This window comes from Anolis carolinensis, chromosome 2 (genome assembly GCF_035594765.1).
Source record: "Anolis carolinensis isolate JA03-04 chromosome 2, rAnoCar3.1.pri, whole genome shotgun sequence".
Lineage (NCBI taxonomy): Eukaryota > Metazoa > Chordata > Lepidosauria > Squamata > Dactyloidae > Anolis > Anolis carolinensis.
In genome coordinates, this window is record NC_085842.1 from 32,036,726 (window position 1) to 32,053,438 (window position 16,713).

The 16,713-nt window shown below is 43.2% G+C and overlaps 1 protein-coding gene across 6 annotated transcripts; it reads left to right on the forward strand.

Annotated features, from left to right (window-relative positions):
* LOC107982251 (zinc finger protein 345) lies at positions 1–12,530 on the forward strand. 6 transcript variants are annotated; one of them, XM_016991796.2, is made up of 5 exons: positions 1–434; positions 3,457–3,686; positions 4,912–4,983; positions 7,314–7,544; positions 7,992–12,530. In XM_016991796.2, exons 2-5 carry the CDS (start codon positions 3,653–3,655, stop codon positions 9,878–9,880), a joined length of 2,226 nt encoding a protein of 741 aa, XP_016847285.2. In that variant the 5' UTR covers positions 1–434; positions 3,457–3,652; the 3' UTR covers positions 9,881–12,530. The 6 variants fall into 6 exon arrangements, with proteins under 6 accessions (XP_016847285.2, XP_062829778.1, XP_016847286.2 ...); XM_062973708.1 differs by lacking the exon at positions 4,912–4,983; XM_016991797.2 differs by lacking the exons at positions 1–434; positions 3,457–3,686 and adding an exon at positions 6,815–6,910.
* Positions 12,531–16,713: the final 4,183 nt, after the last annotated feature.

Consider the following 16,713-nt stretch of genomic DNA (forward strand, 5'->3'; position numbering starts at 1 on the left):
CCGGGGTTGGGCTTCCTGGGTCAGGAGAAGGCGGCTGTTGCTGCAGCTTCCAGTACTTGCATAGGGATCCAAAGACACCCTCCATCCCTGTTCAGGGGACAGAGAAGCATCAACCCATGCAAACCCAAGGAGGAGAGCGCAAACCCGGTTCCTTTAGCCATCAGCCTAAAAAACTGGACTCTGTCCAGAAAAAGAAAGGAAATCCCAGTGGCTTTCTTCATTTCAGAATCCCATTGGGTTCCAATGCAGGGGAAGCCGCCAAGCAGGGCAAGGAGGCAATGAGCCTTCCCCTGTGGAGCTGCTTTGGAGGTATGCTGCTCCTGGAGATGGAGGTTCTGCATAGGCGGCCAGAAGTGAGACCTCTTCTCCATCAACCTGCTGCCCAGGTCCCTTCCTAAGGCATCTGAAATGGCTGCTGTCTTCTTGTGCATCAGGTAAGTGTTAGGATTTTCGGGGTGTCGTTTTACCCAAAGTAGCAGAGCATGCAAAATATGCATAAAACAGGATACTTAAAGCGGGCTGTTGTGCATTTTCCGGGTTGTATGGCCATAGAATCATAGAATAACAGAGTTGGAAGAGACCTCATGGGCCATCCAGTCCAACCACCTGCCAAGAAGCAGGAAATTTCATTCAGAGCACCCCCGACAGATGGCCATCCAGCCTCTGCTTAAAAGCCTCCAAAGAAGGAGCCTCCACCACAGTCCGGGGCAGAGAGTTCCACTGCCGAACAGCTCTCACTGTGAGGAAGTTCTTCCTGATGTTCAGGTGGAATCTCCTTTCATGTAGTTTGAAGCCATTGTTCCACATCCTAGTCTCCAGGGCAGCAGAAAACAAGCTTGCTCCCTCCTCCCTATGACTTCCCCTTGCATATTTGTACATGGCTATCGTGCTCCAGAAGCACTCTCTCCAGATGTTTTGCCCACATCTATGGCAGGCATCCCTAGAGGTTGTGAGGATACTTATAGTTGAGCATTCAGCTCACAGCAAGCGGAGCGTGAAGTGCCATGTGGCTGTAAAGAATTTAGAGCTTAGGAGGCAAAAATGCAGAGTTCTGTCTTTAAAACTCACAAAAGGTTTATTTACAAAAATAATAACTACATTTCTTGATAGTAAATAACTAGGTCCTCGCTACTCTATACTCCATCTCTAAGGTTTAAGAGAGGGAAAAATCTCCAAGCACTACATCTCTCCTGACACACAAGCATAAGCACACACACACACACACACACACACACACACATATATATAGTAGAGTCTCACTTATCCAAGCCTCGCATATCCAAGTTTCTGGATTATCCAAGCCATTTTTGTAGTCAATGTTTTCAATATATCATGATGTTTTGGTGCTAAATTCGTAAATACAGTAATTACAACATAACGTTACTGCATATTGAAATGCTTTTTCTGTCAAATTTGTTGTAAAACATGATATTTTGGTGCTTAATTTGTAAATTCATAACCTAATTTGATGTTTAATAGGCTTTTCCTTAATCCCTCCTTATTATCCAAGATATTTGCTTATCCAAGCTTCTGCCGGCCCGTTTAGCTTGGATAAGTGAGACTCTACTGTATATATATATATGTGTGTGTGTGTGTATATACACACATACACACACACACATATATATATATATATATACACATACACACACACACACATACATTCTGAGGGTATAGTTATAATGTATTAGAAAAACACACACAAGCAAAGTCAAAAACTTCACATTATACTATTTCCCTTGACCAGAAGTTGGCCACTTGGAGTGCCTCCAGTGTCGCTGTGAGAAAGTCCTCCATTGTGCATGTGGCAGGGCTCAGGCTGCACTCTCTCTCTGTCTGTCTCTCTCTTTTCTCTCTCCCCCTGTTTCTTTCTTTCCTTCCTTCCTTCCTTCCCATCCTTACTTTCTGTAGTCATAGTATCAGACGTTGGATGGGGTACTATCAAGGAATACCAAGTGCTGTTGGCTATATTTCACAGGAGGGCAATAGCAAACCACCTCTGAGTATTCTTGCCTAACATTATCCTATGAGATTCATGGGGTTGTTTTAAGACAATTGGCAACTTGAAGGCACTAGGCATGTGCACACACACACACACGGCACTAAGAGCTCTCAGCCAGGTGACCTTTTGTACCAATGTGACTTCAGGCTTGAAAAATTGCGTGGCTTTCATGATCAATTTCAGTTCAGATTAGGAGGGGCGAGTATGACATTAATGAGGTTAAATCGGGGCAGGATACTGTGTACTGAAGCTTGGATATAGCCCTTGCACGAGGGTTATCCAGAAAGTACATTACGTTTTGGAATTAAAAATGAACAAAGTATAGGAGAAAACATTTACCATATGCAGTTGAAAGCCACACCCAAATATCACATCTCACGTAGTTGCCATTCAAATCTAGGCACTTATCATAGCGATAAATGAGCTTGGAAACTCCTTCCCTACTAAATTCTGCCGCCTCCGTCATCAACCCTTCCCCCTTCCCGCAGTTGTGCAGCGTTGCCAAAACGCTGCTTTGTCAGCCATGCCCCCATTGTTGGAAACAAGTGGTTGATGACGGAGGTGGCAAAATTTAGTGGGGAAGGAGTTTCCAAGCTCATTTATTGCTATGATAAGTGCCTAGATTTGAATGGCAACTACGTGAGATGTGATATTTGGGTGTGGCTTTCAACTGCATATGGTAAATGTTTTCTCCTATACTTTGTTCATTTTTAATTCCAAAACGTAATGTACTTTCTGGATAACCCTCGTATATGAATTTAACATGGGATGGATAAGGTCTTATTGTGCAGAATGGGCCGGGCTTTAGTACAGCAAGTTGAACCACCAGCTGCAATAAATCTTGTCAGTCGAAAGGTTGACAGTTCGAAGCCTGGGTCAGGGTGACCTTTAGCCTAGCTTCCGCCAACTTAGCAGTTCGAAAGCAAAATGTGAGAAGATAAATAGGGACTGCTTTTAAAAAGCAGGGAAGTATTAAGGCACCCATAAGGAAATGCCATGAAAAGGCAGGCAATTTGATCAAAAAGAGGAAGTTACTAATAAAGCTCTTCAGCAGGGAGATGGAGTGACAGTACCCCCTTGCGGGTGGAAGCCTCCAAGAAGCCAAAGATGGGAACAACCTATATACCTCTTATGTATGTTCAGTTGTCTGCCTTTTCTGTGTATAAACGGCATTGTATGTTTGCTGCATATGTAGGTTCTATGATCTGCCCTAAGTCCTTTTCAGGGTGAGAAGGACAGAATATAAATACTGTAAATAAATAAATAAATAAAATCTGTATAATGAAAAGTCCTTTGATAACTATGTTTTCTCTTGCTCTCAGAGGCGCCCATAGTGTGCAGCTGCTGTGGCTCAATGCCATGTTGTAGTTCACAACCAGTAGTCACCATGTTAGAGTTTTCATGCCTAAGCTCAGATCAGCTTGGATTTTACAATATTTTCTTTTCTTTTGAAGGTGGAGAGAATAGCAAGGAAGTTTCCAGACCTGAAGGCATATTTGGGTTGTGCGCCATGGCACTGACCCTGTATGCCATGCTGGGGAACACTGTTTTAGATTAATCCCACTGATCCTTTCCCCATGGTTCAGATTGGAAGATGGTTGTTATTTCAGAGGTTGTCCGCCTCCACAGCTACACCCAGTGACTGACAACATGCAGGAAAACTATGAGAATGTGATTTCACTGGGTAAGTGGTCATTTTTGTGAACTTTTAAGCAAATAGCAAGGTTTTTGGAATCTTATCTTGGTCATGGTTGGGCATAGTGTCCCAGTCCTTGAACCTCTAATGATAATGATATGAATCCTGAAAACCACTCTTAAGGGTGCGTCTTCAGTGTAAGTTTAATGCAGTTTCACACTACCTTAACTGGTATGGCTCTATGAGTTACAGTTTTACAAAATCTTTATCTTCTCTGCCAAATAGTGCTGGTGCTTCTCCAAACTCAGGATCCCATAGCATGAAATCAAGGAGAACTTGATAACACTATGTAACAGGAAAAAGCTTTGAGTCCAAGCTTTTAGCAATTAACTGGAGCAGTGCAATATGTAATAATGAAAGAATGTGATTGACAAGTGGAATGGCCCAGGACTATGTATTGGATGGGGTGATTTTAACTGATGTTTTAATAACTCATGTTTTAATTATAGGTTTGAACTGTAATAGTTTATGTATGTATGTTGATATGTATGTATGGCATCAAATTGCTGCTTGTTGTGAAACAGCCTCGAGCTCCTCTCCCCGGGGTTGAGAAAGGTGGGATATAAATGTGGTAAATAAAATACCACAATTTTTGTTCCTGAGCTATAAATGTCATTTTCTAACTGGTTCTATCATAAAAACGTGGAAAAAGTTTATTAAACTTCAATAACTTTGTTTTTGCGGTCTGCACAAAAGTTTTAAAGTGGCATATGAAAGATTGAAAATGGCACATTGAAAGGTTAAAAATGGCAGCCACAAAAACAAAGTTTCTGGAGTATAACAACTACTTTCAAAGTAAGTACCACACAATTAAACAGGAAATAACACTTTGAGGAACAGAACATTTTTCAAATTTTGTTACATAGTGCAATTCAGTGAATACCTTTCACTGCTTCAATGGTCTATTGTTGTTGACACTAATAATTGGATATAGTTTGGGGCAGGCACAGACTTGTCCACCTTGCCCAGTGCTATATAGGGATTTGGGGAATTTTATTCCAAATGTGTAATTTTTCTGAACTCTTGGGCAGATCTTTTCTACGCTTGGGTTTTTTTTCCCAGGGCTTGAATTTGGCACCTTCAGGTAGGCAGCAAAGTTGCCCTTCCACCGCACACACCTTTCTTCCTGCAAAGTAAACCCTCAAAGATGATTCCCCACTTAGTCTTGATTGCTTCTTTTTTGACTTGCAACCTCTGCTTCTCCCTTCTGCAGCAGAGGAAATTGCTATCAGTTGGCCTCGGATAACTGCTTTTGCTGAGTCTCACAGGAGAGGACTAGTGCCTGGTAAGTCAGTTTAGAGAAGCGGTCCCCAATCTGTTTTTGGCCCCACCTAAGTATCTCTAAAATCCTCCCACCCCACCCCCTCCAGTGACATATAACTGTTATTATCCAAAAGTGAATACGGAAGACTTTTTTGTTAGCAATTCGATTGCACGTTTAGTATTCTTTTGTCATAAAGAGACACAGGCAATGAAGCTAGGTCTAAAACTTCAGCTTGTGGGTTTCCTGACATTACAATCATTTGTGGGTGGATAATGATGTGTCAACATATATTCTTTCTATTCTCATTACCTATTCAGAAGGTTCTTTTCCCTATAAATAATGTAAGCATTTTAAGTAGCCAGCAAGGAATCAGAAAAAAATCACAGGAATGGAAAATGCAAGAATTCTTTGCTCGAACCTGATGAATTTTTGTTGATGAAAACACTTCACGCTTGATAAAGTTAAGTAATGATATAGAACAATTATCACGTAGGCAGTGGTTTATTCGAGGCCAAATTGATTTGTGTAATCTGCATTGAATTCAGGGCAACTTAAGTGTCCAACTTCATTGTGTGTATTTGGTGAGATTATGCGAGACTATCCGGTCACCTGAAGTTAATTTTCTTGTGACTGATAATCTTTTTTTTTTTCATACAGTAATATTGACTTGCCATACAAGATTTCCATGTGGCTAATGGATTGCAATTTGCTCATATTTGGACTAAATCCCTCCAGATTTTGCTAAATGTCAACTTCTAGCATCATTCATCATTAACAATATTGGCAATCTTGGGGTTTGCACAGTTCCTGCTCCTGTTCTAAATCTTGGGTGAGAGTCACGTAGAAGAGTCATGTAGCCAGTGAGTTGCATGAAATTCTAAAGCTGCTTTTGTAGCCTTGAGAAATCATCCTCCATGTTTTCCAACAAAAAGGGGAAATGGGGGGAAAATTAAAACATGTAAATTGTACCTTTGAAATAACTGTAAAAGAAGATCTGGGTGGATGTGTATATTTCCTGGAGCACAGAACGTGTGTGGCTTTAGGTAGGAATGCGACTCTTTCAGACTTCAACGACTGGGGCATTTTAGGACCTAGTCCAAAGAAATAGCGTTTTGAAGCTTTGGGTTTTCTTAGAATTCATTCTGATAAATTTTAAACAATGGTTTATCCATTTGCACACCAAACACGCTTTAAAAATATTTGTCCACTTGCTTTTGTTCAATAAATAAAATAAAATTCAGCCCTGTTGGGTGTTGTCAGAGCCTGCTGTTTAATATTAGAACAAGAGCGCATGATGACTGCATGAACACAGCTCTTATATTGCTGGTCTTCCTTCTCATTGACACTTAAGAAGATGTTTGCCAATTTTAACCAATACTCTGTACACGTACCCTAAATCAGTGCTTCCCAAACTGTGGTCTTCCAGGTGCTTTGGACTTCAGCTCCCAGAATCCCTGATTGTTGGCCAAGGCAGGTGGCTTCTGAGAGTTGAAGTACAAAAAGATCACTGCCCTAAAGCATCTTCATTGTCACTTCAGTCTGTTGTCTCACAGCAGTCACAGTGTTGAAGCAAATGGAAACATGCCAGCAATATACTGGCTTGAAAACAATCACTATCACATCTGCCTGCAATGTGCTATATTTTTGCCATCGTTCACTTCTCCTCTCCCTGTCCAGTCCACTCTTGTCCTGTCTTGCCTCTGCTAATGATCAGGAGAGGGGAAGGGGTGCGTAGTGATTGGCTCAAATGGAGGGGTTTTGTTGTGTTAAGGAGGGGACTGTTTCCTATGGTGGTGATGGGAAGGACTGAAACCTGAGCCAGCCTTGCAAAACCTTCCTCTCTCTTTCCCAGGGTTCATGCTTCCATATGTAAAACCAGGTAAGGGGAGAGAAAGACAATTACACCCACTCAGAGAAGCAGCAATATTGGGAGACATTGATTGAAAAGGTATGCTCCACCAACAATTTAAATGCAAATTGGCAACAGGAGAAACATGAGCTCATGTGATAAGTAGTAGCTACAAAGGCTATTGTCCTGCTGTAATTGTAGTTTACCAGCCTAGAGTGATAGCCCCAAGACTCGATAATTATGTTCAGTTCCATGCTGGAAAACTTTTCCCTGATTATTAGTGTTGCCCTGGGTCTCATATTTGGAATAAAGTGAGATATATATTAGATATGTGAAATAAAATAAGTAAATACTCTAAGTTTAGTACTGTATAGGGAGATGAACAAGCCAATATGTCTTTCCCTCCGTTGGTCGGTTGGAAGCTTGACTTGGAAAGTTGGCTGGACTTGTTGGTCAAGTCCTTTCTGTCTCTTAATTTCTGCCATGTTTCTTTATGGTGTAGACATGGAGTCTGAACAGGGCCAAGCAGAACAAGCCAACATCCAGGACTCCACAGCAGCCGGTCCAAGTGAAGGCGGGATGAATGCTGACCTCCGCCGGCAGCTGGGGCTCATCCTGCAGACCGCTGGCCGAAGCCAAGTGGAGAAGATGCTGCGGGAACTGGTGAAGGAGCAGAGCCAGGAGGGGAAGCACAACGTCCAGAAGAAGGAGCTGCCCAAGAGCCAGGATGAAGGTGGGCGGGTCTCATCGCATGAGCTGTGGTGGCAGTAAAAAGGGTGTGTGTGACATTCATATCAAACAGTAGCAAAAACTTCCAGAAGGTTGCTAGATTTTTAAGACACTATTCTGTTAGTGTCATGCATTGGTGTTAAATAACCTTACAGAGCTATATGGCAGTATAATAGTCTGCTGCCTCAGAGTCCGGTAGAGTCTCCTTCTTTGGAGGTTTTTGAGCTGAGGCTGGATGGCTATCTGTCAGGGATGTTTTCATTGTGTGATTTTGCATGACAGAATGGGGTTGAACTGGATGGGCCCTGTGGTCACTTCCAACTCTAGGTTTCTATGTTTCTAGCTGTGGGAAGAGAGTGATGGGTCCTGGGAAGTACAGGCCAGTGAAAGGGAGGTCAGCTCTGGAGCTGAAATGGTTGTGATTTCTGTCCTCTTCCCATCTGAATTACAGCTGCTGAGGTTGAAGAGGAGTTGCAGTTGGAAGAGGACAAGGCAGAGACAGTTGACTCTCCATCAGGGAGACTAGACAGCCCAGATGAGGGGGATGCCAGTGGTAGCCAGTGCCAGCTTGATCTACAGGAAGACCAGCCAACACAAAGCCCAGGACCACAAGGCCAGAGGGAAGGGAAGGCACCTAAGAGGCTAAAGGAGAAGTGTGTGGGCCAGGTGGAAAGATCTGGTGTGTGCACTGAGTGTGGAAAGAAAACCTGGAGTGGTCCTGGGCGAGGCTACAGTGTACCCACATCGGAGAGGCCGCACCAGTGCCCCACGTGCGGACGCTGCTTCCGACAACGCTCCATCCTGGCCAAGCACCAAAAGATCCACACAGGGGAGAAGCCCTACCTGTGCATAGCTTGTGGGAAGAGATTCAACCGAAGCTCAAACCTGGCGCAGCACCAGCGGGTGCACACCGGTGAGCGTCCCTTCCCTTGTTTAGACTGTGGCAAGGCTTTCACCCAGAAGTCTGACCTGGAGCGGCATCAGCGGGTGCACACGGGTGAACGCCCCTACGCCTGCCAGGACTGCGGCAAGAGTTTCTCGGTTAGCTCCCACCTCGACCGCCACAGGAGAACTCATCAGCACAGTCACCTAGAGGAACCCCCAGCAGCCAGTTTAGCCCCAGTGATTGCCCACTGCTGTCCTGATTGTGGGAAGTGTTTTGGACAGCGCGCTGCACTCTCAAAACATTGTAAGACCCACTCTGGAGAACGTCCTTACCCATGTGATGCTTGCGGCAAGCGTTTCAGCCGCAGTTCCAATCTTGCGCAGCACCAGCGCATTCACACTGGGGAGCGTCCCTTCCCCTGCAGTGACTGTGGGAAGCGGTTCATCCAACGCTCCGATCTGGAGCGGCATCAGCGAATCCACACGGGCGAGCGCCCCTACACCTGTGCTCAGTGCGGTCGTGGTTTCTCGGTTAGTTCGCACCTTGACCGGCACCAGAGAGTCCACCAAGCCCAGGCTGCAGCTGCTGCTGCCCACCGCTGTCCTGAGCACATCAAGGGCTTTCTTCTCAGCACAGGGGGCAAGCAAGTTCTTAAGCACCAGCTGTATAGTGGCAAGGGACGCCTGACTCGTAGCGGCTACTGCTTGGACTGTGGCAAGAGCCTGGGCAAAATCCCACTTCAACTGGTGGCCCCACCAGTGGAGAAGCCCTTTAAGTGTGACAGTTGTGGGAAGGCTTTTGCCCAGCGTTCAGCCTTGGGAAAGCACCAACGCATCCATACTGGGGAGAAGCCTTTTTCCTGCACAGACTGTGGAAAGGCCTTCATTCAGAAATCGGACTTGACCATCCACCGGCGCATGCACACTGGGGAGAAACCTTACCGCTGTGACACTTGTGGAAAGTGCTTCAGTGTCAGCTCCAACTTGCTGACCCACCAGCGCACCCACCTGGGCGAGAAGCCCTATGCCTGTGGGGAGTGTGGCAAGGCTTTCATCCAACGCTCAGAGCTTACTATTCATCAGCGCACCCACACTGGGGAGAAACCCTACAAGTGCAGTGTCTGTGGCAAGAGCTTCAGCCGCAGCTCCCACCTCAACCGTCACCAACGCACCCACGGCAATGACAAGAGTGTTATTGGTTCTGAGGCAGCCCCTACAGCATTGCTTTCCACTCATACCACCAAACCTGCCAGCTCCCTCCCTGCATCTGCATTCTCAGCTTCTTTCACATCACCCAGCCCTCTCCCTACCTTGCCTTCCTTCCCCTCTTCTCCATCATCCTTGCACATCCCTTCTTTGGACCTTCCCTGGTCCCTGCCCTTTCCATCACGTAGCTTTTCCCATTCAGTTTTCCAATCTGTCCCCAGCGGAGTCCAGACTTCTCTAATAAACTAGCATCTCCCTTCCCAGTGTTTCACCGCCTTCCCTAAATGTGTTCGTTTTCCCTTTTTGTTCTTCTTCCTTAGTTAACGAGCCCTGCTACACATGCCCTCCTAGCTCTTGGCTGTGACTTGGCTCAGCCAATTCAGCAAAATTTATGGGAGATGTTCCCTTGGTACCATAAGGAAGCTTTCATCTCATTGATTCTTCAGCACATACAGCTATTGAGGGATGGGGCTGCACAGTCCAATTAGAGCCTGATGGTTGAGTTACACCAGTCTAGGGCCCTCAAGAGGTTAGACTGCAACACTCATGGTCTGTGGATGTGCTGTGTGGGGATCATGAGCATTGCAGTCCGACACATCTTGAGGGAATTGTATCAGTAGCAGCCTTTGCTTTGATGGCCTAGGAGGCCCAATGAATTAATGGACTCTATATTGCAGGGTCCTCAAGATATTGTTGGTGCTGCAACTCCCATGACTCTTCCCCACTGACGGTGCTGGTTACAATTTCACTTTAGCATTTGGACATACATCTTTCATCTCTGTTTTTCTCCCACCATACTCTAACTTTGATCTTCTTACTCCTTTCATTCCCAAGAATGCTTTGATGTAGATAAGATTTCCAATCTCTCTTAAGAACACCATCTGCACTTTGGGCTGGGACTGGGGAGGGAAAGGAGAGCAGTTTCAACTGGCAGAACACCACTTAAAAATCATAATGTAGGCATGATCTTAATTAATATTCTCAGCATCATAGCCTCAGCTGTCCTAATTAATTCTTTACCAAATAGCGAAACAACAAGTTGTCAACTATTATACACAATAGTGTCATACAGCATATGAGTCAATCAAAAGATGAATAGCTAAACAAAGTACAATACCCAATAATGCAGTTTTTTTCTTGGCAGAGATTACTTTGTCTGTTGCACATGTGGTAGACCCATTCCAACAGATCCCATTGACAAAATTAAATTCCTCATTCACACAGTCTGTCAAGAAGGCCTAGCGAAAGGATATATTTCCTTACAGCAATATGAATTCCTATACAACAAGTATCCAAGAACTCCAGTCTTTTACATTCTATCAAAAATTCATAAAAGGCATCACACCCTCTCCTGACAGACCTATAGTTTCCAGTACATCTTCAGTTTTAGAACCTTTGGCACAATTTATAGACTACCATTTACAACCATATGTTTCTAAGATGCGATCCTACATAAAAGATGCTGCTGCTCCAGTTGAGTGATGTAGCCCCATGCTGCCCATTACATGATGTAGCCTCAATTCTGGCAGAGCTCTGTGGTTCAACTGGGGTGGCAGTGTGGTAGGATGGTGCGCCGCCAACACGGGAGCCTCCCCGTGTTCAATTTGGAATAATGGGGATACCATCGGGACAAGCAGCGTGGCGACACATCCCCACATGTGATGGGGAAGTATTGCCGCCAGTTGGTCGGGCGCAGGGATTGCCTTGCTGCCCCACCAATTCCCCACGGAGGCTGGCAAATCGGCACAGGGACCTCATTCATGTGATGAAGTCCAAAGTACTTCTGGACCTCTAGAAATCTCTAGGTTCTTTATTGAAAAGTAGTTTGCATTCAGTACAATCGGAGGAAGAGAAGCAGATCGAATTAGGCTCAGGTAAACGCCAACTGCTGTAACCTCCCCTAGCTTTTGTTCTTCCTCCATAACTTTTGCTGTTTTGACCATGCTGATGCCATATAGCCACATGTGTCCAGGTTTGTCATCTGTGAAATCTTAAGAGGGCATACAAATCCAGACTGGCTTACTCTTAGTTTCTATCAATTGTTTGCAACCTGTGGGTCCCCAGATGTTTTGGCCTTCAACTCCCAGAAATCCTAACAGCTGGTAAACCGGCTGGGATTTCTGGGAGTTGTAGGCCATAACACCTGGGGACCCACAGGTTGAGAACTACTGCCCTACATCTTCTAATTTGTAATTTTCTAGTCATTATATTGGTTGAAGTTTCTTTCTTTCTCTCCCCTTTTCCCTCCCAGTTTGTTGTTGCCACCATAATCACTACCTTGGCACTTTTCATTATGGTGCATCTCCAGATAGGAAAGATGATCTAGCTACTTCTTGGGAAACTTCTGAATGTCAAATATGGAGACCCTGAAAAGAAAATAATGGATAATCTTTTTGGCTGCTGCTGAGAACAGACCTAGAGAGGAAAACTACTGTGATATATGTACATCTAGAAACGCCTGCCTTGTCTTGATACACCTCTGCCCTTTCATTCATGGAGGAGGCATATCTTGAAGTTCTATCTGTGTTCTCAGTGAAATCATGTCTTAAGATTTTCAAAAGCCATTGAGTTCAAATTTTGAAAGATGTCATCATTGTCATCATTACATACATATTAATTTCAGCAAACCAAAACATTGATGAGCTTTTCACATATAGGCACATGGCTGCCTGTTAAACATTTCTTGTTGCTGTTGTTATTTGTATTGTTAAAAAATTTTTTTACTGTCTAAAGCTGTCTTATTATTGACAGATTTTAAAGGGGTGAAGTTTTTAAACTATGAAATTAAAAAAGAATATTGGAAATAATTTTTGGGAAATGGATACGGCAATATAGTATGCTTAAATGTTGGTGTCAAAGAGTAAAAGGAGGCGATTAAACTACTTCCATTTGTTCTCTATGTTTTCTTCTTCAAGATGCTTCTTCTTAGGATCCCAATGCAAAAATATAGGATGATTTCCCACCTCATTGAAATTAAAATTTGCATAAACGCTGGAAAATGCAGTTTAGCATGCTGTGTGGTCTCAAAAAAAACTGTTTAAATGTCCAAATTCTCAGGGATTTTTTAGAGTTCTCCTATTTTATGATTGACAGTGGAATCACGTTAGTTTCTATATACAGTAGTTTGTGCTGCCTTGTAATGAAAGGTTCTCTGCCCTTTTCCTTACTTCCTGATCAAATTGTCATCAGCATCCCAGCAAGCTAACTACAGAATAGAATTTTTCCCTCTGTTTAGCACAAGGAGTGAGAAGACACCTAACTTGAAAATAGTACACGTGACCATCATAGACCACAAGCTGAACACGAGTTCACAGTGTGATGTAGCAGCTAAATTGCCAGTGCAATTCTGGGCAAATCAACAGGAGTATAATTTTTCAATCAAGATAAGTCAAAATCCCACTGTATTCTGCTTTGGTCAGACCTCATCTGGAGTAACACTGTGTCCAGTTCTGCGCTTCACAATTCAAGAACGATATTGACAAACTGGAAGGTGTCCCGAGGAGGGTGACCAAAATGATCAAAGGGCTGGAAGCCAAGCTCTCTGAAGAGTGGTTTAGGAAGTATGATATGTTCAGCTTAGAGAAAAGAATATGATACTTAGGTTTAAATATTGGAAAGGATGTCCCATTGAAGAGGGGGGAACTCTGGAGACTAGGACACAGAGCAGTGGATTCAGATTAAAAGTAAACATTTTACTTAAACATTAGGCAAACCTTCCTGATAGTAAGAGCTATTCAGCAGTGGGATCTGCTGCCTCAGAATATAGTGGAGTCTCTTTCTCTGGAGATTTTTAAGCAGAGGCTGGGTGGCCATCTGTTGGGAGTGCTTGGTTATGTGTTCCTGCTGAGAGAAGATTGGACTGGATGACCCTTGGTGTCTCTTCCAACTCTGATTTCATGACTTGTTTTCTTGGAGCAGGAAGAAGAAATAATAACTGCCATTTAAATATAAGTGAACTTTATGTGACTCACATGCAGTTCTGTATACATATTACATACATGAATTGATTGTCCAGTAAGCCATGGGGCTGGTCAGTAGAAGACATAAGATACCACTATCAAAACTTACGGAATTGATCTAAGTAGACTTCTGACCATCTGTATGAGGTCCATTAATGGGTTTACTGGATGCTACTGCTGGATTAGATCAAATAAGCTTGGGCATCCTACTTCCTATAATGCTAAGTCAAATACTTCTGGGGCCTCAGTTAGACCAAGACGTTTGCTGTCTGAGTCAAAGAGCAAAGGAGCTCCTGCTAAACCACTGGATAGACAATTGAAAGTTTCTTCCTCGCTGGTAATGGGACATTCTCAACTGGAAGATTAGGTGGCATAGGGCATAGAGACAACATAAGAAACAGTTCTCTTTACCATCATTGTGGCCATCCCCTAACATTGACTAGTAGAGCAAGTGCTTTTGATTAGATCTGTTCTGTAAATCAAATTGCTGAGTTATTTCAGCTCCCCTAAATTGTGGGGTTTGGGAGCCCGGAGTGCTAAGCAGCCAGAAAGTCAAATCAGGACACAGATGGGTGTGAAGAAAAAAGCAGAGGCCTTTATCCTTCCTGGCCAGAAGGGATATCAGCAGAGCTAGTACTCGAAGTATTGACACAATAAGTTAGAAAATACAAAGCATATTTATTTATTTTGACCGCCACTTGGAGTACCTACACAAGCACGATTTACTGAGGAACAATCCAGCTAGGATCCAGGTTCCCTCTGAAATCATAGCTGGTTAGTGTTCTCCAATGGCAGGAAAAATAAACAGCTCTCATTTGTTGGTTCAAAGCTTCAGTCCACCCTCTGTTAATGCTTCCGAGAGTGGCGTGAACCCCAGGAACGTGTCGTGTCAATATGTAAATGAATTCCTGATTGACTGAACAAAGGAATGGCTCCAGTAAAGACAATGAGAAATAATGAACTTTAAGCAGTATAAATAGGTGAAACCTCCTCATGACTTGCACACTGATTCTCATCAGCAGATACCAATGAAAGCTGGAAAAAATTCACAATGAATAGCAGGAAATATATCAATGAAATAGGAATTTATCCATGGGGAAAGCTTGAGCCAAATAGTGTTAGTAAGGACCTCATCTATGGGAGAATTTTGAGTATGCCTGGAGCACTTCTTCCTTTCGCCCCCCCTGTCTCATAGCAATGGGATTATGTAAATTGGATATACACATCCAGGTGCATCCAGACTGAAATTCCAGGTTACAACTCTGGAAAGGAAAAATGGAGAGGGAGAAGCCTGTCTGGTCTCATCGAGGTTGCAGAATCAACCCGCTATCATTGCAAGATTGCAAAAAGAGTATTGAATATAAATGTGTGAATGAAGCCCTAGAATTTATTAATGAAGCTGACTTCTGGAGGTTGATTAACGCAGAAACCTTATGAATGGGCTTGGCTCACCCTGATCATATCAAGGAGATTGCGGTGTTTAGCTATTTCCTTCTTAGATGAATTTCCAAAGGCGGTATGTAGTAAGGACATCATGCAAATTCCTTCTGGTGTGTAGTTGGCATGTTTCCCAAGATGAGTTTTGGAGAACAAAGGAGAAGGCGAGGCAAATGAAGCAGCTCGCTGGACACTACAAGGCTGTGGCTTTGCCAGTTCTGGGAGATTTATATCATTTGGAATAATTCATATGTTTGAGGGTTGGAGGGTACGATTTTTCAGTAACAATAAAAGCATGACATGTAGGTTAAAATCAAGAGTCTAATCAATTTAGGGTGCAATGAATTATTCTGCAATTTGACACCACTGTAACTGCCATGGCTTAATGCTATGGAATTTTGGGAGTTGTAATTTGGTGAGGCATTAAAACTGGCAGAGAAGGCTATAAATCTTGTAAAACTACAACTCCCATATTTCCATTTCATTAAGCCATGGCAGTTAAAGCAGTGTCAAACTGTGTTAATTCTAGTGTCATAGGCATCCTTAGAGGGCATGCACATAAATTGCCAATACAGCTGAGATTGACAACTTCTAGGTATTTGGGGGAACTACATTGGCCACTTGCAAGATCTTGAAGAGCTAGGTTTTTCTCATCAGAATGTTTATTTTTCTCATTCTTTTAAAAACTAAAAATGTGCTTTTCCTGGAAGATGGTGGGTTAAAAAAAATCACGACGGACACTGTGTGTGTGCTTTCAAGTTACCTGTTGATTTATGGTGAACTCATGAAATTAGTAGTTGTTTTTAGGAAAGGGATACTCAGAAGTTATTTTGATAGATACTATAGGTTATATTTCTGAGGCAAGAACTATTACGGTATTATGGCAGTCTCACATCCAAGTGTTAGCCAGGGCTGACCCAGCTTCACTTCCAAGATCTGATTGAAGCTGGTGTCTTTAAGGTCCCTTGAATGATATGTTACTTCCCCCCCCCCCCCCCCCCAAAAGTAATGGTTTCAGCAATCTGCATGTGACCTACACTTTTCTCACCTTGATCAAACAGCATATACTCAAAAGAACTACGGTAAATTTACGGCTACAGCATGAGGATTTTGGAGGAATGGATTTTAATCATATGTTTTATATCTTTATATTGTTTTAATTGTTTTATTGGATTTTCATTGCTGTTTTAATTATGTGTAGGCATCGAATTGTTGCCCATTTTGTACGCCGCCCTGAGTCTCTTCGGGCGGGATATAAATGTTGGAAATAAATAAATAAAATAAAATAAATAAGATCTTCTAGGGCAACGAATTTCACAGTGTAGGTATTAGTGACTAAGGCACATGTGCCATGGCCCAATTTCTTCAAAGCAGAACACATATCAAACCATGTTTTGCAATAACCTCAGTGTGTGGGCAAATTTTATAACACCTTAAAGGTTACCAAGACCTGATCCGATGATAAGATGGAAGAATGTGACATCACACCTCCATATTGATGTTTTCTCCTTAAGCTCCTCAAAGACATACTGTATATATTCATGTATAAGTCAACTTTATGTATACATTGAGGGCATATTTGGGGGACACAAGTATGGATTTTGATGTGACCCATGTATAAATTAAAGGTCATTCCACAGAGAGGGGACAGCACCAATGCCAAGTGGGGGAAAGCCACCACTACTG

Bases quoted from the DNA above. Each gene is read 5' to 3' on its own strand.
- LOC107982251 (XM_062973707.1), top strand. From the start codon at position 7,190: ATGAACAAGCCAATATGTCTTTCCCTCCGTTGGTCGGTTGGAAGCTTG. The intron at 7,545-7,991 runs GTGGGCGGGTCT...TCTGAATTACAG, and splicing joins GCCCAAGAGCCAGGATGAAG to CTGCTGAGGTTGAAGAGGAG.